Here is a 24,254-nt window from a genome sequence, read left to right on the forward strand (position 1 = left end):
AGATTATTACCAATTAATCATTCTTTTAATCCATCGTTTTTACAAGCAAATTAGGTGGAGCAAAAATACCCACTGTTCTTTTGTGTGTGTGTGTGCGTGTGTGTGTGTGTGTGTGTGTGTGTGTGTGTGAGAGAGAGGGAGAAGAGAGAGAGACAGAGAGGGGGAGGAAGAGGGGGGAGAGAGAGAGGGAGACAGAGAGAGAGTGAGCGGGAGATAAAAGAAAGAAAGAGGGGGAGGATGAGATAGAAACAGAGGAGTGTGTGTGAGAGACAGAGAGAGAGGGGGGGTGCACATCAATAACAGGGGGACAAGGAGCTTAAAAAAACAAAAACCACATGTCTTTTTAACAGTGGATTTCCTTTTTTTTATCCACTTTTTCTCCTTATTATCTTTTTCAATTTTTCTCCCATCCCAATTTCGTATTCTCCCCTCCCCTGTCTTGAACGTTGCTCGCATATGCCCCCCACTGATCGGCTTTAGTGAGGATAGAAGCCTTGCATCACATGTCCCCTCCGGTACATGAGGAGGCAGCCGGTCACATCTTTTCACCAGACAGCGCGGGCTCTCAGTGGCGAGGAGTATCGTGTGGGAGGCTCACGCTGCCCCCGATACTTCCTGTCTCTGCTGTGCAGGCGTCCCCCAACTGACCTGTAGGAGTCGCTGTCCACAACGTCCAATCCCCACCCACCGACTTCCACCCGCTACCTCTGCCAATTGAGTTAGTATGATGACTGGCCCAAGCCGCAGGCAATGCTGACACCGGGATTCGAGACCGGAGTCTCTTGCATTGGTGACGAGCGCAATCTCCGCCACGCCACCCAGCCGCCCCACAGTGGATTTCCTTGAACTTAAAAAACATAATTCAACTGAAAAACTAAAACAGGTTTAAAAACACGCCCCCTCGTGAGCCCCCCCCCCCCCCCCCCCCCCCCCCCCCGACCCCCCGTTGAGAAGCCCTGCATTACAATAACTCCACACAGTGAAACTGACCCACAGGTGGAATAGGACTAAACTCCTGCAGTCTTTATGAAGTTAAGTCCACTTGACTCATCAGTCCAGAGAGAGAGAGAGACATTATGGGATGTCTAGTCGTCCTTGGACGGGCCCTTGAGGCTGGAGCGCTGCTTCTTGTTCTCCAGCTGGCCCTGCTTGCGGTAGAGCACCTTGCGGGCCGCCTTCTGCCTCTTCAGCTTGTCCTCCTCCTGCTGGTCCTTCTCCCGCAGGAACACCTTGTGCTTGGCGTGCTGCACCACGTGGGCCTTCTTGTTCTTGTAGTTGTTGACCGTGGCCAGTGCGCACAGCAGCGCCGCCACCTGGTGGGAGGGAGGAGAGCGGGCGTGAGAGCTGAAACTACGATAGAATCACCACGTATTAAGAGCTGAAACTACGATAGAATCACCACGTATTAAGAGCTGAAACTACGATAGAATCACCACGTATTAAGAGCTGAAACTACGATAGAATCACCACGTATTAAGAGCTGAAACTACGATAGAATCACCACGTATTGAGAGCTGAAACTACGATAGAATCACCACGTATTGAGAGCTGAAACTACGATAGAATCACCACGTATTAAGAGCTGAAACTACGATAGAATCACCACGTATTGAGAGCTGAAACTACGATAGAATCACCACGTATTAAGAACTGAAACTACGATAGAATCACCACGTATTAAGAGCTGAAACTACGATAGAATCACTGCGTATTAAGAGCTGAAACTACGATAGAATCACCACGTATTAAGAGCTGAAACTACGATAGAATCACCACGTATTAAGAGCTGAAACTACGATAGAATCACCACGTATTAAGAGCTGAAACTACGATAGAATCACTGCGTATTAAGAGCTGAAACTACGATAGAATCACCACGTATTAAGAGCTGAAACTACGATAGAATCACTGCGTATTAAGAGCTGAAACTACGATAGAATCACCGCGTATTAAGAGCTGAAACTACGATAGAATCACCGCGTATTAAGAGCTGAAACTACGATAGAATCACCACGTATTAAGAGCTGAAACTACGATAGAATCACCACGTATTAAGAGCTGAAACTACGATAGAATCACCACGTATTAAGAGCTGAAACTACGATAGAATCACCGCGTATTAAGAGCTGAAACTACGATAGAATCACCACGTATTAAGAGCTGAAACTACGATAGAATCACCGCGTATTAAGAGCTGAAACTACGATAGAATCACCACGTATTAAGAGCTGAAACTACGATAGAATCACCGCGTATTAAGAGCTGAAACTACGATAGAATCACCGCGTATTAAGAGCTGAAACTACGATAGAATCACCGCGTATTAAGAGCTGAAACTACGATAGAATCACCACGTATTAAGAGCTGAAACTACGATAGAATCACCACGTATTAAGAGCTGAAACTAAGATAGAATCACCGCGTATTAAGAGCTGAAACTACGATAGAATCACCACGTATTAAGAGCTGAAACTACGATAGAATCACCACGTATTAACTCATTCAGGGCCAACCACGAGATTAGTCGGGTTAACTCACCATGCATTGCGTGCCAAGACCCGAGAAAACTCGGGTTTTAATCGTTGTTTCTTTTATTAGCGATATCCATACATTTTTCATCCATCCAGCCTGACGTTATCATTGGGAATGGGTCTGAACTCGCAAAAGGGCAAATGCAGCCGCCTATCGTCTCCCGGATGGTATTGCACATCATTGGATTGGATTGGGTGGGACTGTGCATCAGAAAAGAACTCCGGACCGGGGTTTCCCTTCTCGGGCAAGCAGTATCGTGTTACCACATTCACTGGGGAGGCTGGGAGAAGGGTCGTTTATGTGTTTTGGACTATAATGTTGGATCAATAAACACGATCAATATTTGGAATGGCGATCAGGAATTGGATTAATCTTTTTGCAGAACATCTGATGTGAGGTAAGGACTCTATTTTACCAGTATTGGGTTAATCAACGGAGCGTGTGTGTGTGTGTGTGCGTAACGTTAGCGCTGACCAAGTCATGGATAATCGATTTTTCAGCCCGCTTCTCTAGCGTGCATAAGTACACATATACTATCGATAATCTAGCGTTTATTTGAAAACGATTCATAAATCAGCCGAAAAATTACAACGTGTTTTGTGTATTGCACTAAAGAGCTATTATCGCAGATTTCTCTGGAATGACTAGAAATCTCCAAAACTATACTCTTATTAAAAACGGTATAAAACGGAAATGTACCAATGAAAAAACAATCCGTTTGACTGCAAGCAAGTCATTGATAAGCGAGGGGTGTTTTAGACCCATAGCCATCATTTAAGATATAGTTTAAGCGTTCGCAAATGTCCCCGTCCTCCCATTGACTAAAGCGCTGGCACGGAATGGCCTAATTTGGTCAATGGGCGTGGCTCTCGATGTGTTAAGAGCTGAAACTACAATAGAATCTCTACGTATTAAGAGCTGAAACTACGATAGAATCTCTACGTATTGTAGCTGAAACTACAATAGAAATAGAATCTCTACGTATTAAGAGCTGAAACTACAATAGAATCTCTACGTATTAAGAGCTGAAACTACAATAGAATCACTATGTATTAAGAAATGAAGCTACAGTGGAATAATCTACTACTATCTCTAGTCTCTGGTCGATGTCTTTATGCTAGTCTCTGGTCGATGTCTTTATGCTAGTCTCTGGTCGATGTCTTTAGTCTTTATGCTAGTCTCTGGTCGATGTCTTTATGCTAGTCTCTGGTCGATGTCTTTATGCTAGTCTCTGGTAGATGTCTTTATGCTAGTCTCTGGTCGATGTCTTTATGCTAGTCTCTGGTCGATGTCTTTATGCTAGTCTCTGGTCGATGTCTTCATGCTAGTCTCTGGTCGATGTCTTCATGCTAGTCTCTGGTCGATGTCTTCATGCTAGTCTCTGGTCGATGTCTTTATGCTAGTCTCTGGTCGATGTCTTTATGCTAGTCTCTGGTTGATGTCTTTATGCTAGTCTCTGGTCGATGTCTTTATGCTAGTCTGTGGTCGATGTCTTTATGCTAGTCTCTGGTCGATGTCTTTATGCTAGTCTCTGGTCGATGTCTTTATGCTAGTCTGTGGTCGATGTCTTTATGCTAGTCTCTGGTCGATGTCTTTATGCTAGTCTCTGGTCGATGTCTTCATGCTAGTCTCTGGTCGATGTCTTTATGCTAGTATCTGGTCGATGTCTTCATGCTAGTCTCTGGTCGATGTCTTTATGCTAGTCTCTGGTCGATGTCTTTATGCTAGTCTCTGGTCGATGTCTTCATGCTAGTCTCTGGTCGATGTCTTCATGCTAGTCTCTGGTCGATGTCTTTATGCTAGTCTCTGGTCGATGTCTTCATGCTAGTCTCTGGTCGATGTCTTTATGCTAGTCTCTGGTCGATGTCTTTATGCTAGTCTCTGGTAGATGTCTTTATGCTAGTCTCTGGTCGATGTCTTTATGCTAGTCTCTGGTCGATGTCTTTAGTCTTTATGCTAGTCTCTGGTCGATGTCTTTATGCTAGTCTCTGGTCGATGTCTTTATGCTAGTCTCTGGTCGATGTCTTTATGCTAGTCTCTGGTCGATGTCTTTAGTCTTTATGCTAGTCTCTGGTCGATGTCTTTATGCTAGTCTCTGGTTGATGTCTTTATGCTAGTCTCTGGTAGATGTCTTTATGCTAGTCTCTGGTCGATGTCTTCATGCTAGTCTCTGGTCGATGTCTTTATGCTAGTCTCTGGTCGATGTCTTTATGCTAGTCTCTGGTCGATGTCTTTATGCTAGTCTCTGGTCGATGTCTTCATGCTAGTCTCTGGTCGATGTCTTTATGCTAGTCTCTGGTCGATGTCTTTATGCTAGTCTCTGGTCGATGTCTTTATGCTAGTCTCTGGTCGATGTATTTATGCTAGTCTCTGGTCGATGTCTTTATGCTAGTCTCTGGTCGATGTCTTTATGCTAGTCTCTGGTCGATGTCTTTATGCTAGTCTCTGGTCGATGTCTTCATGCTAGTCTCTGGTTGATGTCTTTATGCTAGTCTCTGGTCGATGTCTTTATGCTAGTCTCTGGTCGATGTCTTTATGCTAGTCTCTGGTAGATGTCTTCATGCTAGTCTCTGGTCGATGTCTTCATGCTAGTCTCTGGTAGATGTCTTCATGCTAGTCTCTGGTCGATGTCTTTATGCTAGTCTCTGGTCGATGTCTTTATGTCTCTGGTCGATGTCTTTATGCTAGTCTCTGGTCGATGTCTTCATGCTAGTCTCTGGTCGATGTCTTTATGCTAGTCTCTGGTCGATGTATTTATGCTAGTCTCTGGTCGATGTATTTATGCTAGTCTCTGGTCGATGTCTTTATGCTAGTCTCTGGTCGATGTCTTCATGCTAGTCTCTGGTCGATGTCTTTATGCTAGTCTCTGGTCGATGTCTTTATGCTAGTCTCTGGTCGATGTCTTTATGCTAGTCTCTGGTCGATGTCTTTATGCTAGTCTCTGGTCGATGTCTTTATGCTAGTCTCTGGTTGATGTCTTTATGCTAGTCTCTGGTAGATGTCTTCATGCTAGTCTCTGGTCGATGTCTTTATGCTAGTCTCTGGTCGATGTCTTTATGCTAGTCTCTGGTCGATGTCTTTATGCTAGTCTCTGGTCGATGTCTTTATGCTAGTCTCTGGTCGATGTCTTCATGCTAGTCTCTGGTCGATGTCTTTATGCTAGTCTCTGGTTGATGTCTTCATGCTAGTCTCTGGTCGATGTCTTCATGCTAGTCTCTGGTCGATGTCTTTATGCTAGTCTCTGGTCGATGTCTTAATGCTAGTCTCTGGTCGATGTCTTTATGCTAGTCTCTGGTCGATGTCTTCATGCTAGTCTCTGGTAGATGTCTTCATGCTAGTCTCTGGTCGATGTCTTCATGCTAGTCTCTGGTCTATGTCTTCATGCTAGTCTCTGGTCGATGTCTTCATGCTAGTCTCTGGTCGATGTCTTCATGCTAGTCTCTGGTCGATGTCTTTATGCTAGTCTCTGGTCGATGTCTTTATGCTAGTCTCTGGTCGATGTCTTCATGCTAGTCTCTGGTCGATGTCTTCATGCTAGTCTCTGGTCGATGTCTTCATGCTAGTCTCTGGTCGATGTCTTTATGCTAGTCTCTGGTCGATGTCTTCATGCTAGTCTCTGGTCGATGTCTTCATGCTAGTCTCTGGTCGATGTCTTTATGCTAGTCTCTGGTCGATGTCTTCATGCTAGTCTCTGGTCGATGTCTTTATGCTAGTCTCTGGTCGATGTCTTCATGCTAGTCTCTGGTCGATGTCTTTATGCTAGTCTCTGGTCGATGTCTTCATGCTAGTCTCTGGTCGATGTCTTTATGCTAGTCTCTGGTCGATGTCTTCATGCTAGTCTCTGGTCGATGTCTTCATGCTAGTCTCTGGTCGATGTCTTCATGCTAGTCTCTGGTCGATGTCTTCATGCTAGTCTCTGGTCGATGTCTTTATGCTAGTCTCTGGTCGATGTCTTTATGCTAGTCTCTGGTCGATGTCTTTATGCTAGTCTCTGGTCGATGTCTTCATGCTAGATTGCCAGACGACTGCTCTACCTCCCGAGCCACTGTCGCCCCATTAGCTGTCTTTATGCTAGTCTCAGGCAGTTTTTTTTAGCACGGTGCACTAATTTATTTTATAAATAATAAATAACATATTACTAAATAGATCCAGTATGCAGGAAGGACGAGGGTTAGGGTCACTCACCTTCCTCTCGTGCGGCTCCCTGACCACCGCGGGCCTCCACTGGTCCCGGGGCACCTTGGCTTTGGGCCGCTCCTGCTTGGGCTTGTTCTTGAAGGGCAGGGACTTCTGCAGATGCTTGGAGATGTGCAGCGGGTTGAAGTGTCTCGGGGCCCTCACCACCGGCTGCAGGCAGGGGGCGGCAGAGAGTTAGATTAATATAATATATATATCACCACCGGCTGCAGGTAGGGGGCGGCAGAGAGTTAGATTAATATAATATATATATCACCACCGGCTGCAGAGAGTTTGATTAATATAATATATATATATCACCACCGGCTACAGGCAGGGGGCATAGTGAGGAGAGATTAATATATATTATACTTTATAAACAGGGCATAGAGTTAGATTATTATAATATATATTATACTTTATAAACAGGGCATAGAGTTAGATTATTATAATATATATTATACTTTATAAACAGGGCATAGAGTTAGATTTAGGGATGTCTGATATTATCGGCCGATATTGGCATTAAAATGTGATATCGGAAATGATCGGTATCGGTTTTCAAAAAAATAAAAATAAACAATTTTCTTTTTACATTTATCTAACTTTTCTTTACCCAGGCAAACAAGTAAGAACAAATTCTGATTTTATTTATTGTCAAAAGTATGCATAATGTTGTGTTAATGCAGGGGGGGCCCTGCATATATCGGTATCGGAAATTAAGAGTTAGACAATATCGGTGTATCGGTAAAAAAGCCAATATCGAGCATCCCTAGATTATAATAATATATATTATACTTTATAAACAGGGCATAGAGTTAGATTATAATAATATATATTATACTTTATAAACAGGGCATATAGTTAGATTATAATATATATTATACTTTATAAACAGGGCATAGTGTGTTAGATTATAATAATATTAGTGCTGTCAATCGATTAAAATATTTAATCTGATTAATCGCATGATTGTCCATAGTTAACTCGCGATTAATCGTAAATTAATCGCATTTAAAAAAACGGATCTTTTTCAAGTTCCAAGTGTTAATTACTCTTATCAACATGAGAGTCAACAAATGCTTGCTTTATGCAGCCATTTAACACAAAAGGATGACCCTCATGCATTGCAAATTTGCATCAAATTCAAAACAGAGTGATGCACAAAATAACTTAAAAGAAAATAATAATTTAAAACAATGAATAAAGTGTGCATGAAATAATAGGGGAAAGAACATTAGGAACTTGTTACATTCACCCACACAAGGGCTGAGTAATCACACCCCCCCCCCCCTCTCTCTCTCTCTATCTCTCTCACACACACACACACACACTTCAGAAACAAACATAGTATCAATGAGAGCATCAATAATACACCCGAGTGAAGTCTAGTAAAAAATAAAAAAAAGTTTAAAATAATTATAATAATATATATTATACTTTATAAACCGGGCATAGCGTGTGTTAGATTATAATAACAGTGTTTCCCATTAATTACCTAGTCTTAATTTTTTTTTAAATATAAAGTTTGCCAATAGGGATGTATTAGTAGTATTGGCAGTGGTAGTAGTCGTAATAGTAATCCAGTATATTTTTTTATTTTCTAAAAAATAAACCAGTTCAACACAGGTAACCACTTTTGGTTAATTTCTTTTATTATTATTTTTTACTTTTTCTCCCCCTTTTTCTGTATTTTTTTATGTCGTTATACCAATTCCCTTCCCCCCTTCCTGGTCGTTGCACGCATTTGCCCCCCACTTGCCGGTCTAGGGAGCCCTGAAGACTATCACATCTTCCTCCGATACATGTGGAGTCAGCCAGCCGCTTCTTTTCACCTGACAGCGAGGACTCTCACTGGGGGAGCGTAACGCGTGGGAGGATCACACTACCTCACCCAGATCCTTCCCTCGCTGTGCAGGCGCCCTGACCGACCTGTAGGAGTCGCTGTTTACAACGACCAGGACCCACACCCCACCGGCTTCCCACCCGCTAACACTGCCAATTGTGTCAGTATGACGACCGACCAAGCCGGAGGCACCGCTGACAGCCGGATTCGATACCAGTGTGTCTCTGCGGTGGTAGAATAGAATAGAATAGAATAGATCTTTATTTGTCATTGTTGGTACAACGAAATTTGTTAGGAACATCACCACTGGCATACAACATAAGATATAAGATAAGATATATAAGATATAGACAGACGCTTAGTCCGCTGCGCTACCCGGCCGCCCCCCACTTTTGCTTAATTTCTTTGATGGCTCAAATGTCTGCTCTAGTCTAGTCGATTTTGTGTTTTGAGCACAAAGTTCATCATAGATCTAGCCTCTTTATCTTGCTCTCAAAGTGCACCAGATTGATGCATTTAACTTTAAAATGTACCAAAAGAAGATAAATTGTTCCCGGGGGTACCAGAGGTTAACCAACACGGCACAAGGACCGGTGTGTGGGAAGGAGCGCGCTCACCTTGTACAGAGAGTGGGCGTTGGGCTGGTAGGGTTAGGGTTAGGCTCACCTTGTACAGAGAGTGGGCGTTGGGCTGGTAGGGTTAGGGTTAGGCTCACCTTGTACAGAGAGTGGGCGTTGGGCTGGTAGGGTTAGGGTTAGGCTCACCTTGTACAGAGAGTGGGCGTTGGGCTGGTAGGGTTAGGCTCACCTTGTACAGAGAGTGGGCGTTGGGCTGGTAGGGTTAGGGTTAGGCTCACCTTGTACAGAGAGTGGGCGTTGGGCTGGTAGGGTTAGGGTTAGGCTCACCTTGTACAGAGAGTGGGCGTTGGGCTGGTAGGGTTAGGGTTAGGCTCACCTTGTACAGAGAGTGGGCGTTGGGCTGGTAGGGTTAGGGTTAGGCTCACCTTGTACAGGGAGTCGGCGTTGGGCTGGTAGGGTTAGGCTCACCTTGTACAGAGAGTGGGCGTTGGGCTGGTAGGGTTAGGGTTAGGCTCACCTTGTACAGAGAGTGGGCGTTGGGCTGGTAGGGTTAGGGTTAGGCTCACCTTGTACAGAGAGTGGGCGTTGGGCTGGTAGGGTTAGGGTTAGGCTCACCTTGTACAGGGAGTCGGCGTTGGGCTGGTAGGGTTAGGGTTAGGCTCACCTTGTACAGAGAGTGGGCGTTGGGCTGGTAGGGTTAGGGTTAGGCTCACCTTGTACAGAGAGTGGGCGTTGGGCTGGTAGGGTTAGGGTTAGGCTCACCTTGTACAGAGAGTGGGCGTTGGGCTGGTAGGGTTAGGGTTAGGCTCACCTTGTACAGAGAGTGGGCGTTGGGCTGGTAGGGTTAGGGTTAGGCTCACCTTGTACAGAGAGTGGGCGTTGGGCTGGTAGGGTTAGGGTTAGGCTCACCTTGTACAGGGAGTCGGCGTTGGGCTGGTAGGGTTAGGCTCACCTTGTACAGAGAGTGGGCGTTGGGCTGGTAGGGTTAGGGTTAGGCTCACCTTGTACAGAGAGTCGGCGTTGGGCTGGTAGGTTTAGGGTTAGGCTCACCTTGTACAGAGAGTCTGTGTTGGGCTGGTAGGGTTAGGGTTAGGCTCACCTTGTACAGAGAGTGGGCGTTGGGCTGGTAGGGTTAGGGTTAGGCTCACCTTGTACACAGAGTGGGCGTTGGGCTGGTAGGTTTAGGGTTAGGCTCACCTTGTACAGAGAGTGGGCGTTGGGCTGGTAGGTTTAGGGTTAGGCTCACCTTGTACAGAGAGTGGGCGTTGGGCTGGTAGGTTTAGGGTTAGGCTCACCTTGTACAGAGAGTCGGCGTTGGGCTGGTAGGGTTAGGGTTAGGCTCACCTTGTACAGAGAGTGGGCGTTGGGCTGGTAGGGTTAGGGTTAGGCTCACCTTGTACAGAGAGTCGGCGTTGGGCTGGTAGGGTAGGGTTAGGCTCACCTTGTACAGAGAGTGGGCGTTGGGCTGGTAGGGTTAGGGTTAGGCTCACCTTGTACAGAGAGTCTGCGTTGGGCTGGTAGGGTTAGGGTTAGGCTCACCTTGTACAGAGAGTGGGCGTTGGGCTGGTAGGGTTAGGGTTAGGCTCACCTTGTACAGAGAGTGGGCGTTGGGCTGGTAGGTTTAGGGTTAGGCTCACCTTGTACAGAGAGTGGGCGTTGGGCTGGTAGGGTTAGGGTTAGGCTCACCTTGTACAGAGAGTGGGCGTTGGGCTGGTAGGGTTAGGGTTAGGCTCACCTTGTACAGAGAGTGGGCGTTGGGCTGGTAGGGTTAGGCTCACCTTGTACAGAGAGTCTGCGTTGGGCTGGTAGGGTTAGGGTTAGGGTCACCTTGTACAGAGAGTGGGCGTTGGGCTGGTAGGGTTAGGGTTAGGCTCACCTTGTACAGAGAGTGGGCGTTGGGCTGGTAGGGTTAGGCTCACCTTGTACAGAGAGTGGGCGTTGGGCTGGTAGGGTTAGGGTTAGGCTCACCTTGTACAGAGAGTGGGCGTTGGGCTGGTAGGGTTAGGGTTAGGCTCACCTTGTACAGAGAGTGGGCGTTGGGCTGGTAGGGTTAGGGTTAGGCTCACCTTGTACAGGGAGTCGGCGTTGGGCTGGTAGGGTTAGGGTTAGGCTCACCTTGTACAGAGAGTCGGCGTTGGGCTGGTAGGGTTAGGGTTAGGCTCACCTTGTACAGAGAGTCTGCGTTGGGCTGGTAGGGTTAGGGTTAGGCTCACCTTGTACAGAGAGTGGGCGTTGGGCTGGTAGGGTTAGGGTTAGGCTCACCTTGTACAGAGAGTGGGCGTTGGGCTGGTAGGGTTAGGGTTAGGCTCACCTTGTACAGAGAGTCGGCGTTGGGCTGGTAGGGTTAGGGTTAGGCTCACCTTGTACAGAGAGTCTGCGTTGGGCTGGTAGGGTTAGGGTTAGGCTCACCTTGTACAGAGAGTCTGCGTTGGGCTGGTAGGGTTAGGGTTAGGCTCACCTTGTACAGAGAGTCGGCGTTGGGCTGGTAGGGTTAGGGTTAGGCTCACCTTGTACAGAGAGTGGGCGTTGGGCTGGTAGGGTTAGGGTTAGGCTCACCTTGTACAGAGAGTCGGCGTTGGGCTGGTAGGGTTAGGGTTAGGCTCACCTTGTACAGAGAGTGGGCGTTGGGCTGGTAGGGTTAGGGTTAGGCTCACCTTGTACAGAGAGTGGGCGTTGGGCTGGTAGGGGTAGGGTTAGGCTCACCTTGTACAGAGAGTGGGCGTTGGGCTGGTAGGGTTAGGCTCACCTTGTACAGAGAGTCGGCGTTGGGCTGGTAGGGTTAGGGTTAGGCTCACCTTGTACAGAGAGTGGGCGTTGGGCTGGTAGGGTTAGGGTTAGGCTCACCTTGTACAGAGAGTGGGCGTTGGGCTGGTAGGGTTAGGGTTAGGCTCACCTTGTACAGAGAGTCGGCGTTGGGCTGGTAGGGTTAGGGTTAGGCTCACCTTGTACAGAGAGTGGGCGTTGGGCTGGTAGGGTTAGGGTTAGGCTCACCTTGTACAGGGAGTCGGCGTTGGGCTGGTAGGGTTAGGGTTAGGCTCACCTTGTACAGAGAGTCGGCGTTGGGCTGGTAGGGTTAGGGTTAGGCTCACCTTGTACAGAGAGTCTGCGTTGGGCTGGTAGGGTTAGGGTTAGGCTCACCTTGTACAGAGAGTGGGCGTTGGGCTGGTAGGGTTAGGGTTAGGCTCACCTTGTACAGAGAGTGGGCGTTGGGCTGGTAGGGTTAGGGTTAGGCTCACCTTGTACAGAGAGTCGGCGTTGGGCTGGTAGGGTTAGGGTTAGGCTCACCTTGTACAGAGAGTCTGCGTTGGGCTGGTAGGGTTAGGGTTAGGCTCACCTTGTACAGAGAGTCTGCGTTGGGCTGGTAGGGTTAGGGTTAGGCTCACCTTGTACAGAGAGTCGGCGTTGGGCTGGTAGGGTTAGGGTTAGGCTCACCTTGTACAGAGAGTGGGCGTTGGGCTGGTAGGGTTAGGGTTAGGCTCACCTTGTACAGAGAGTCGGCGTTGGGCTGGTAGGGTTAGGGTTAGGCTCACCTTGTACAGAGAGTGGGCGTTGGGCTGGTAGGGTTAGGGTTAGGCTCACCTTGTACAGAGAGTGGGCGTTGGGCTGGTAGGGGTAGGGTTAGGCTCACCTTGTACAGAGAGTGGGCGTTGGGCTGGTAGGGTTAGGCTCACCTTGTACAGAGAGTGGGCGTTGGGCTGGTAGGGTTAGGCTCACCTTGTACAGAGAGTCGGCGTTGGGCTGGTAGGGTTAGGGTTAGGCTCACCTTGTACAGAGAGTGGGCGTTGGGCTGGTAGGGTTAGGGTTAGGCTCACCTTGTACAGAGAGTGGGCGTTGGGCTGGTAGGGTTAGGGTTAGGCTCACCTTGTACAGAGAGTCGGCGTTGGGCTGGTAGGGTTAGGGTTAGGCTCACCTTGTACAGAGAGTGGGCGTTGGGCTGGTAGGGTTAGGGTTAGGCTCACCTTGTACAGAGAGTGGGCGTTGGGCTGGTAGGGTTAGGGTTAGGCTCACCTTGTACAGAGAGTGGGCGTTGGGCTGGTAGGGTTAGGGTTAGGCTCACCTTGTACAGAGAGTGGGCGTTGGGCTGGTAGGGTTAGGGTTAGGCTCACCTTGTACAGAGAGTCTGCGTTGGGCTGGTAGGGGTAGGGTTAGGCTCACCTTGTACAGAGAGTCTGCGTTGGGCTGGTAGGGTTAGGCTCACCTTGTACAGAGAGTGGGCGTTGGGCTGGTAGGGTTAGGGTTAGGCTCACCTTGTACAGAGAGTGGGCGTTGGGCTGGTAGGGTTAGGGTTAGGCTCACCTTGTACAGAGAGTGGGCGTTGGGCTGGTAGGGTTAGGGTTAGGCTCACCTTGTACAGAGAGTGGGCGTTGGGCTGGTAGGGTTAGGGTTAGGCTCACCTTGTACAGAGAGTGGGCGTTGGGCTGGTAGGGTTAGGGTTAGGCTCACCTTGTACAGAGAGTGGGCGTTGGGCTGGTAGGGTTAGGGTTAGGCTCACCTTGTACAGAGAGTGGGCGTTGGGCTGGTAGGGTTAGGGTTAGGCTCACCTTGTACAGAGAGTCTGCGTTGGGCTGGTAGGGGTAGGGTTAGGCTCACCTTGTACAGAGAGTCTGCGTTGGGCTGGTAGGGTTAGGCTCACCTTGTACAGAGAGTGGGCGTTGGGCTGGTAGGGTTAGGGTTAGGCTCACCTTGTACAGAGAGTGGGCGTTGGGCTGGTAGGGTTAGGGTTAGGCTCACCTTGTACAGAGAGTGGGCGTTGGGCTGGTAGGGTTAGGGTTAGGCTCACCTTGTACAGAGAGTGGGCGTTGGGCTGGTAGGGTTAGGGTTAGGCTCACCTTGTACAGAGAGTGGGCGTTGGGCTGGTAGGGTTAGGGTTAGGCTCACCTTGTACAGAGAGTGGGTGTTGGGCTGGTAGGGTTAGGGTTAGGCTCACCTTGTACAGAGAGTGGGCGTTGGGCTGGTAGGGTTAGGCTCACCTTGTACAGAGAGTGGGCGTTGGGCTGGTAGGGTTAGGGTTAGGCTCACCTTGTACAGAGAGTGGGCGTTGGGCTGGTAGGGTTAGGGTTAGGCTCACCTTGTACAGAGAGTCTGCGTTGGGCTGGTAGGGTTAGGGTTAGGCTCACCTTGTACAGAGAGTGGGCGTTGGGCTGGTAGGGTTAGGCTCACCTTGTACAGAGAGTGGGCGTTGGGCTGGTAGGGTTAGGGTTAGGCTCACCTTGTACAGAGAGTCTGCGTTGGGCTGGTAGGGTTAGGCTCACCTTGTACAGAGAGTCTGCGTTGGGCTGGTAGCGGAGCCCCAGGTGGTGCTTGAGTTGGCCCAGCGTCTTCATGCCGGACCAGGCGTCCTTGTGACCCGCGGGCAGCAGCAGGGAGGTGACCGGGTTGTAGAGCTGGGGCACGGAGACCGGGTACCAGGAGCGCAGGAACACGATGTCTGACGGGCAGGAGAGACGGAGCGGTCAGGGTGGATTAATAATAATAATAATAACTTTATTTGTATTAGAGCACTTTTCATACAGAAGTTGCAGTTCAAAGTGCTTCACAACAGTAAAAAATACAGGCATGAGCGAGCATAAAAAAGATAGAGGTAGCAAGGTGAGGTAAATCAAATGATTGATTGATTTCAAATATGCAACGCAACAAACAAACATCAAGTACATATATAGCCTTAAGCCATTCAAATAATAAATGTATATATAACATTTTTTTTAAAGAACAAACTAAAAAGTCAAACAATTTTTTTTTTGTCATTTACATATTTGAAAAGGAGTGGGAAGACTACTACTAGGTCGTCCTCGGACAGATAGACACATTAGCATGATAGGTAGTAGTAGTATAGTAATAAGGTACATTCAAAAAAAAGATATATATATATATATGTATATGCAGCATATCGATGGCTGCTCCATTCTCCCCTCCTAAGTCCTCAACCTAGGTGTCATTCTGGACTCCACACACTCATTTATCCCCCACATCAAATCGGTCACAAAATGAGCCTTTTTTCCACCTCCAGAACATTTCCAGACTCCGGCCCTCATGTACAGACTCTGTGGCTGAGACCCTCGTCCACGCCTTCATCCCCTCCCGCTTGGACTACTGTAACGGAGTCCTACCCGGGGTGACCCCACAAAGCCCTGGACACACGCTCCAGTACGTTCAGAACACACAACTCCACTGGCATCCTGTAAAATCTTGTTGTCACTTTCAAAATCCTCCTGCTAATAAATCCCTTCACACCACGTCCCTCAATACCTATCCGACCTTCTCCACACCTACACCCCCTCCCGGAATCTCCGCTCCTCTGACACAGGCTCAAGCCAGGTTGCGGACCTTCGGGGACGGGGCTTTTAGCGTGGCTGTACCCCCCCCTCTGGAACTCCCTCCCCCCCCCCATGGACATCCGCAAATTCTGTTGTCCAGTTTAAAAACCTGCTGAAGACCCATCTCTTCACCTCTGGTCTCTGATGCTCCTGAGTATCCCATTAATTCTGTTTTGTTCCGCTTTGTATTTTGTTTCCTAGTTTACCGGTCACCGTTATCCTCTCCCCTCCCCCTTTTATTGTAAAGCGCCTTGGGTACACTTTACTGTTACACTTGCACTCTGGTTGGATGCCAAACTTATTTTCGTTGTATTGTACTTGTGCTGTATAATTAGGGTTGACCTTCGAACCTTTTTATGGCAATCGAAGCTTCAGGGCCGAGATTAGATTTTAATTCGAAGCTTCGAGATAAAAATAAATAATAATATTATAATTATTTTTTTTATCTTATGTTGTGGGACTTGTACAGCACTTTGGTCAACTTTGTTGTTTTTAAATGTGCTCTATAAATAAAGTGGATTGGATTAATTAAAATAATAAAATGAGTCGGGAGCTGCGCTGCCTGGGCGGCTGCTCTCCGTTACACAGCCAACAACATCACATTACATAATTATGTTGCAACCTTCGTTCGTTGCATTGGAGGCGCAATATTTTGCAGGTGGGAGGGGTGATACATTTGTTTATAAAAAAAAAAAAAAAAAAAAATGTTTTACATTTTTTTTATATATTCAAATTTTATTTTCCCGTTCGAATCCCGTGCCCATCGAACACAGCTTCGAAGCTTCGAAGTATTTAAGACAGCCCTATGTATGATGATAATACATTAGAATCTAATCTAATCAAACCTAGTAATTGTATAACATGTGTGCAAGCCGCCCAAATGGAGATAACAAGATTCTTTTTGAGCAAATATGTTGGTTAGGATTACAAAATGAAATAAAAGGCTGCCCTGTGATCAGATCTGATTCGGACCGTTTCAAATGGAAGCAGGCGCCAAGAGAAGGCAGCTGTAATAATTGGTTGATGGCGCGACCGTGATTATAGATTATTATTTTGTCGTTGCTTTTGCAATGAATTATCTCCGACATTGTGAATCATATTGCAAATTAAATATATTTTCCCCATATTGTTCAGCCCTAGTCAAACATAACTATATGGACACGTCAGTGTATCGTTTTACATAACACTGCAAAAGATAAAGATGGCGCCGCTACGACCGGCTGCCTGTCTGTGCGCTCCGTCGAGACTGTGCATACTTTTGTTAATATTTATAGTTTTAAGAGTTTTGTCTGTACCAACAGTAGGTGCATTTAATGTGTATGACCGTCAGTCACTTATAGACATTGGCTTCTTCTAAATTCATGCTATATTATGTTATTATGTTATTTGATACTATCTTGTCTAGCACAGTCTCTGGAGCGTAACAGTAAGAAGCATTTTGTATGAAAGTATTCTGTACTTCTGTATGACAACTATTAAAGAACTTGAACTTGAAACACTCCCACCCGCCTCCCCCCCTCACACACACACACACACACAATGTTTTACATAACATTGCCTTTCTGAAACCCCCCCCCCTCACACTGCCTGTGTTGTCTTTTACTACCTGTATACTGTGTTGTTTTACTACCTGTACCCCTCCCCCCCATGCTGCTATGATGCCTGAATTTCCCCAAGGGGATCAATAAAGGAATATCTTATCTTATCTTATCTTATCTTACACACACCTTTCTGAAACACTCACACCACCCCCCCCCCCCCCCCCCCCCCCCCCCCCCCTCACCACTCATCAGCAGCCGGTCCTCGAAGGTGGCCCTGTAGGCCCCTGCAGGCGTGGACAGGGCCTTCTTGATCTGACCTCTGACCCCGGAGACCGTGCGGACCGACGCCCCCTCGAACTTGGCCACCTCCAGCATGGTGTTGAACATCCCCTGTGGACAGAGACTCCATCATCATCATCATCATCATCATCATCATCATCATCTCTGTCACGTGTGTTTGTACCCTGATTGATTGATTGATTGATTGATTGATTGATTGATTTTTTATCCAAGGGATAAAAACATGAGAAAGTGCTGCACTTATTTCCATCATGGTCCCTGATTTTGGACATGGACAGACATCATAAAACATAGAGCATCATAATAAAACAGAGCATCATAATAGCATTATAATAAGTATAAAATAGAAAGTCAAGTACTTAAACAAGTGTAAACAAGACAAAAGTGTTCAATATACATATGTACGATATACAATGCAGAGTAGTTACAATACAATATAAATGGGATGAGGTGGGATGATGGTGCCACCTTGTGGTGGTAAAGTGCAAGGCGTGGCTATGTGCAGTGAGGTATGAGTTGCCAATAAATATAAAGTGTGTTAGTGTCTAAAGTGTGTAAAGTAGGTGCTACAGTGAGTTGTCCATTTAAAGTGGGTGTGTACGTGTGTGTGCTGTGAGTGTGTTTTATGGTTTGTTACATAGTGTTAATTGTCATTGAGCATCCTGACGGCCTGTCCTGGTCGCCTGAATACTTTCCACAACAAATTCGTGTTTCCGCGTCTCTGATTGGCCACGCGCGTTTCTGGTCATGTGACATGTGCGCCAATCGTGGGACCGCAAGTTTTTGGATGGTTAAGCTTAGGCGCTCTGTCGAAGTTGGTTAAGTTAGGAATCAGGGCTGGTGGTCCATCGCCCTGCTCTGAAGATAAACTCTAACCTTAACCCACTTCGAAGCAGAGAATATATATGTACAAGGCGGAAGAGCCCTTCGGAGCTAAACCAATCAGAGAGGGTCTTCACTGTACGCGGGCTAGCCAATCAGAGAGCGTCTTCGCAAACTACGGCTACGGAAAAAAAAATCACGCTTACGGGACGAACGGCCGCTTGAGAAACGTAGATTTGAGAGTGAACGACCATTCTATCAATTAAGTTCCTACGTGACTTCTGCGGTTCGGCCGACGCACCTTAATGAAGCTGGTGTTCTTGAAGATCTTGTAGGGATACCCGATCAGCTTGAGCTTCTTCACCACCGACACAGACTTGTCCAGGTCCAGCACCACCCCCGTGGCCGCGATGCGGAAGCTAGTCTGCAGGAGGAGGGGGCGGAAGAGACACGTTTCATCAAACTGCCGCCTCGTTGAAACCACAGCCCCTCAACACACAGGGTTAAAACCACAGGGTTGCAGGACAGATTAAGACGGTAAATGTCCGAACCCCACACTCACCTTGGTCCCTGCTGCCACCGACTGCACTGCCAGGAAGCCAGTACCTTGAGGCGTTATTGGACCTTCAGGAGAGGAGGGGGGAGGGGGAGGGGGAGGGGGGGGGGTATTAATATTCATATTCCAGATACTCTGTAAAGGATCACTTTTATTTTTCTCATTGCCTATCCATGAAAAGTCTACCGATATGGGACATTAACATGGATCTATCTCCATCTGGGTCGTCCCAACATGGATGCAACACATTAACCCTTTCACTGCCACACTACAGAATGTTAACCCTTTACTGTAAAGGGTTAACTACCTTCTGTAGTGTGGCAGTGAAAGGGTCCACCTGCTGTTGTGTGGCAGTGAAAGGGTTAACCTTCTGTGTATTGTCGCAGTGAAAGGGTTAACCGTTTGGTAGTGTGGCAGTGAAAGGGTTATTAACCCCGTAAGCCCGACGGGCCCGGTACGCCGTGAATAGATCAATACAGTCCGTATTAATTAATGTTGCGTTGCCTTTTTCAAATGGAGCCGAGAAAAACAGATGCCGATTATTAATTTGGCACAACATTCATTTAGTTTTGAGTGAGTCATTGACAGTAAAATAATTAGTTTGAACACGGCGCCCCCCGGTGGCCTTCAGCGACATCGGGTCCATCGTGTCGTGTTGAATACGGCGTGAGATGATCATGTGCTCAAAACAATAGATACTAATTCTCATTTATACCTACCTCCATTCGTGCCATCAATGGAGGAGGCAGGAGAGGGCGGCTTTGAGGTGGGGGGGTGTGGTTTGACTGTTATCATCTGATCCTGGGACATAACGATAAACTTGACCTTGACCTGCAGTGTGTATCTTACCCCAGAGGGGGGCGCCACAGTGCTGCAGTGTGCATCTTACCCCAGAGGGGGGCGCCACAGTGCTGCAGTGTGCATCTTACCCCAGAGGGGAGCGCCACAGTGCTGCAGTGTGCATCTTACCCCAGAGGGGGGCGCCACAGTGCTGCAGTGTGCATCTTACCCCAGAGGGAGGCGCCACAGTGCATGTGCTGCGGCGTGTACTTGAGCAGGCGGTGCCGCCCGTTGTGGTCCTCGATGTGGTACAGCGGGATGGTCTGGAAGCGCCGCCAGCCCAGCGACACGATGAGCGGGTCGCGCGTCTTCAGGATGCGGTGGTGCCAGCGGTGTTTCTTCAGACGCATCTGTGGGCGACGGCACAGACAACAACAAATTGTTGTTTTTTTAGATGATATATCATTGTCAAATGTATCGTCATCATGCAGCACAAGAACAGCACAAGTACCACATGAGCCCTAACGGCCCCGCCGCTCCACCCACCTGCAGGTAGCCCACGTTGCCCTCGCTGGAGCCCAGCGCTCCGAGGATGACGGGGTAGTGGGGGTCGAAGTTGGTGACGAACTCGCAGGGCAGCGAGGGGATCTCCAGCCGCACGTACATGCCCGGCCGGAAGCCCTCGTACTGCACCCGGGTCTCGTCGTCCACGTCCTGGAACTCTGCCCGGTTCAGCTGCGGGAGGAGGAGCGGAGAGAGAGGCGTGAGACCCAGTGCTCCTCGTGTGAGTCAAGGATCCACTGCTTCTCAACCTGTTCTGTGTCAAGAATCCACTACTTCAACCTTTTCTGTGTCAAGAATCCACTGCTTCAACCTTTTCTGTGTCAAGAATCCACTACTTCAACCTTTTCTGTGTCAAGAATCCACTACTTCAACCTTTTCTGTGTCAAGAATCCACTACTTCAACCTTTTCTGTGTCAAGAATCCACTACTTCAACCTTTTCTGTGTCAAGAATCCACTGCTTCAACCTTTTCTGTGTCAAGAATCCACTGCTTCAACCTTCTCTGTGTCAAGGATCCACTGCTTCAACCTTCTCTGTGTCAAGGATCCACTGCTTCAACCTTCTCTGTGTCAAGAATCCACTACTTCTTACCTATATTTATGTCTTTCTACTGTCACCCTGCCCATACCTGTGCCTCCCCTCCCCCCTGCTGCTGTGACACGTGGATCAATAAAGGAATATCTCATCTCCTCTCCTCTTATCTTATCTTATCTTACCGTATCTTATCCAAATGCTGCACACATTGTAAGTAATTCTCCACAAAGGAATCGAGAGGAAAATGCAAATCAATGTTGTTTTCCACCATCTACTGTGGGGCCTGTTCTGAAGGGGGGGGGGGGGGGGGGGGGCAGCACCTACTGTGGGGCCTGTTCTGAAGGACCAGCAGCAAGACGACACGATGTTCACAGCCTACGGCTATTCATTCATTTGAATTAAATCACTCGTTATGCAAAAACGAAGCAAAAGTTCCCACCGTTAATAGCATATTGGCGAATAGTAATAGATGCCAGACTATCTCCCACTTAGGATGTTAATTAGAAGAGGCAGGTGTTTTAGAGCCTGAAGCTGGTGTTGATCACGTGACGTGAAAACCAAACGTCAAAGGATTATTTTATCCCGTGAACTAAAATACATCCGTTCGAAATGTTAGTTCAGTAAATACTGCCTTAGTGTTGCTCTCCTGGTCTGGCCAGAGGTGAGAGAGTGGGCGAGTGACATTCACTGGGACAACATTAGAGCGACTTGTTCCAAAACCATCTAGCCTCATCGATTAGAGTGCTCTAATACATAATTATTACATGTCTTTAACTACACAACACTCTAACTTACCATCTTTAGATAATAAAGTACTCAACCTCTACTGTCTTTAACTATGAATGAACACAACACTCTAACTTACCATCTTTAGATAATAAAGTACTCAACCTCTACTGTCTTTAACTATGAATGAACACAACACTCTAACTGACCATCTTTATATAATAAAGTACTCAACCTCTACTGTCTTTAACTATGAATGAACACAACACTAACTCACCATCTTTAGATAATAAAGTACTCAACCTCTACTATCTTTAACTATGAATGAACACAACACTCTAACTTACCATCTTTAGATAATAAAGTACTCAACCTCTACTGTCTTTAACTATGAATGAACACAACACTCTAACTGACCATCTTTATATAATAAAGTACTCAACCTCTACTGTCTTTAACTATGAATGAACACAACACTCTAACTCACCATCTTTAGATAATAAAGTAATCAACCTCTACTGTCTTTAACTATGAATGAACACAACACTATAACTTACCATCTTTAGATAATAAAGTACTCAACCTCTACTGTCTTTAACTATAAATGAACACAACACTCTAACTCACCATCTTTAGATAATAAAGTACTCAACCTCTACTGTCTTTAACTATGAATGAACACAACACTCTAACTTACCATCTTTAGATAATAAAGTACTCAACCTCTACTGTCTTTAACTATGAATGAACACAACACTCTAACTTACCATCTTTAGATAATAAAGTACTCAACCTCTACTGTCTTTAACTATGAATGAACACACAACACTCGAACTCACCATCTTTAGATAATAAAGTAATCAACCTCTACTGTCTTTAACTATGAATGAACACAACACTATAACTTACCATCTTTAGATAATAAAGTACTCAACCTCTACTGTCTTTAACTATAAATGAACACAACACTCTAACTCACCATCTTTAGATAATAAAGTACTCAACCTCTACTGTCTTTAACTATGAATGAACACAACACTCTAACTTACCATCTTTAGATAATAAAGTACTCAACCTCTACTGTCTTTAACTATGAATGAACACAACACTCTAACTTACCATCTTTAGATAATAAAGTACTCAACCTCTACTGTCTTTAACTATGAATGAACACAACACTAACTCACCATCTTTAGATAATAAAGTACTCAACCTCTACTGTCTTTAACTATGAATGAACACAACACTCTAACTTACCATCTTTAGATAATAAAGTACTCAACCTCTACTGTCTTTAACTATGAATGAACACAACACTCTAACTCACCATCTTTAGATACTAAAGTACTCAACCTCTACTGTCTTTAACTATGATTGAACACAACACTAACTTACCATCTTTATATAATAAAGTACTCAACCTCTACTGTCTTTAACTATGAATGAACACAACACTAACTTACCATCTTTAGATAATAAAGTACTCAACCTCTACTGTCTTTAACTATGAATGAACACAACACTCTAACTCACCATCTTTAGATAATAAAGTACTCAACCTCTACTGTCTTTAACTATGAATGAACACAACACTCTAACTCACCATCTTTAGATAATAAAGTACTCAACCTCTACTGTCTTTAACTGTGAATGAACACAACACTAACTTACCATCTTTAGATAATAAAGTACTCAACCTCTACTGTCTTTAACAACATTTTCAACCAAAGAAATTGACATTCCCTAATAGATAGTGTGTACGTAAATGAAAATGTATGTGTCTGATAAAGAGATAGGTATATATGGATGAAAAGGCATGTGTCTGATAGGGATATATTATTAAAATATTGTATAATTGGCTGATATGAACATAGATAATGTATGTAAAAGCTAAATAGTATATTATGCTGTATTGTATTATGAATTAATTATGAGTAGGTATTATTGTATTGTATTATGAATTCATAAGGCGTATATATTGTTGTATTGTATTATGAATTTGATTAGGGTTTTTATTGTTGTTTTAATTGTCTGTATGACATGTAAATGTTGTGAGTGTATAAGTCTGTAACTGTATTTTATGTGTTATGGACCCCAGGAAGAATAGCCCCAGCACTGCTGTGGCTAATGGGGATCCCAATAAACTTAAACTTAACTATGAATGAACACAACACTAACTCACCATCTTTAGATAATAAAATACTCATCCTCTACTGTCTTTACCCCCCCCCCCCTCCCCTCACCTATACTGTCTTTACCCCCCCCTCACCTCTACTGTCTTTACCCCCCCCCCCCCCTTACCTCGGCCTGTTTCTGCATCTCCTCCTTCAGGTCATCGAAGTAGGTGGCGTCTCCGTCATCGTAAGCCGAGTCGAAACGCTCCTTCAGCCGTCGCTTCTTCTCCAGCCTCTTGTTCCTCTGCAGCTCCTCGTGGTCCACCTTCACCTTCATCATCATCTCCTCCGCCTCCTCCTCTTCCTCGCTCTCCTCCTCCTGTGGTCAGGGCGCACACATTGGGAGGAAGTGAGATCGTAATAATCTGCTTTGTTAATAAAGGGGCACTTCACCCCAAAAAAAGAAACAATGCCGATTTGTTTTGCACATAATCACACAGACACCCAAAACGTCAACGGTTTTGCACACATTAATTTAGTTCGACAGTTACTGAGAGTAAATTAGTTTGAATATGACCACCAGTGATGTCATCGGGGACATTCAGATCATTTTTTTTTATCTCTACTTTTTCTCCCCCTTTTTTCCGTATTTTTCTCCCATCCCAATTTAGTCGTTATGCCAATTCCCTTCCTGGTCGTTGTGCTCTTGCCCCCTACTGTCGGTCTGGGGAGGGTGTAGAACTACCACATGTCTTCCTCCGATACATGTGGAGTCAGCCAGCCGCTTCTTTTCACCTGACAGCGAGGACTCTCACTGGGGGAGTGTAACGCGTGGGAGGATCACGCTATCTCCCCCAGTTCCCTCCCTCGCT

General features: G+C 46.2%; 1 protein-coding gene across 1 annotated transcript in view; it reads right to left on the minus strand.

Moving 5' to 3' along the window:
• Positions 1–954: 954 nt before the first annotated feature.
• The window catches only part of bms1 (BMS1 ribosome biogenesis factor), an 80,075-nt gene continuing 56,775 nt past the window's right edge, over positions 955–24,254 (minus strand). The window contains exons 15-23 of the mRNA XM_084326208.1: positions 23,570–23,761; positions 19,992–20,180; positions 19,675–19,855; positions 18,672–18,733; positions 18,411–18,533; positions 17,230–17,377; positions 14,385–14,560; positions 6,718–6,879; positions 955–1,313 (exon numbers count right to left, since the gene is read on the minus strand). Of these exons, the coding sequence (XP_084182334.1) occupies positions 1,086–1,313; positions 6,718–6,879; positions 14,385–14,560; positions 17,230–17,377; positions 18,411–18,533; positions 18,672–18,733; positions 19,675–19,855; positions 19,992–20,180; positions 23,570–23,761 (1,461 nt within the window). The 3' untranslated portion in view covers positions 955–1,085. The remainder of the gene's footprint in view (positions 1,314–6,717; positions 6,880–14,384; positions 14,561–17,229; positions 17,378–18,410; positions 18,534–18,671; positions 18,734–19,674; positions 19,856–19,991; positions 20,181–23,569; positions 23,762–24,254) is intronic.

Source organism: Notolepis coatsorum, assembly GCF_963971535.1.
Source record: "Notolepis coatsorum genome assembly, chromosome: 12".
In the NCBI taxonomy this organism is placed as follows: domain Eukaryota; kingdom Metazoa; phylum Chordata; class Actinopteri; order Aulopiformes; family Paralepididae; genus Notolepis; species Notolepis coatsorum.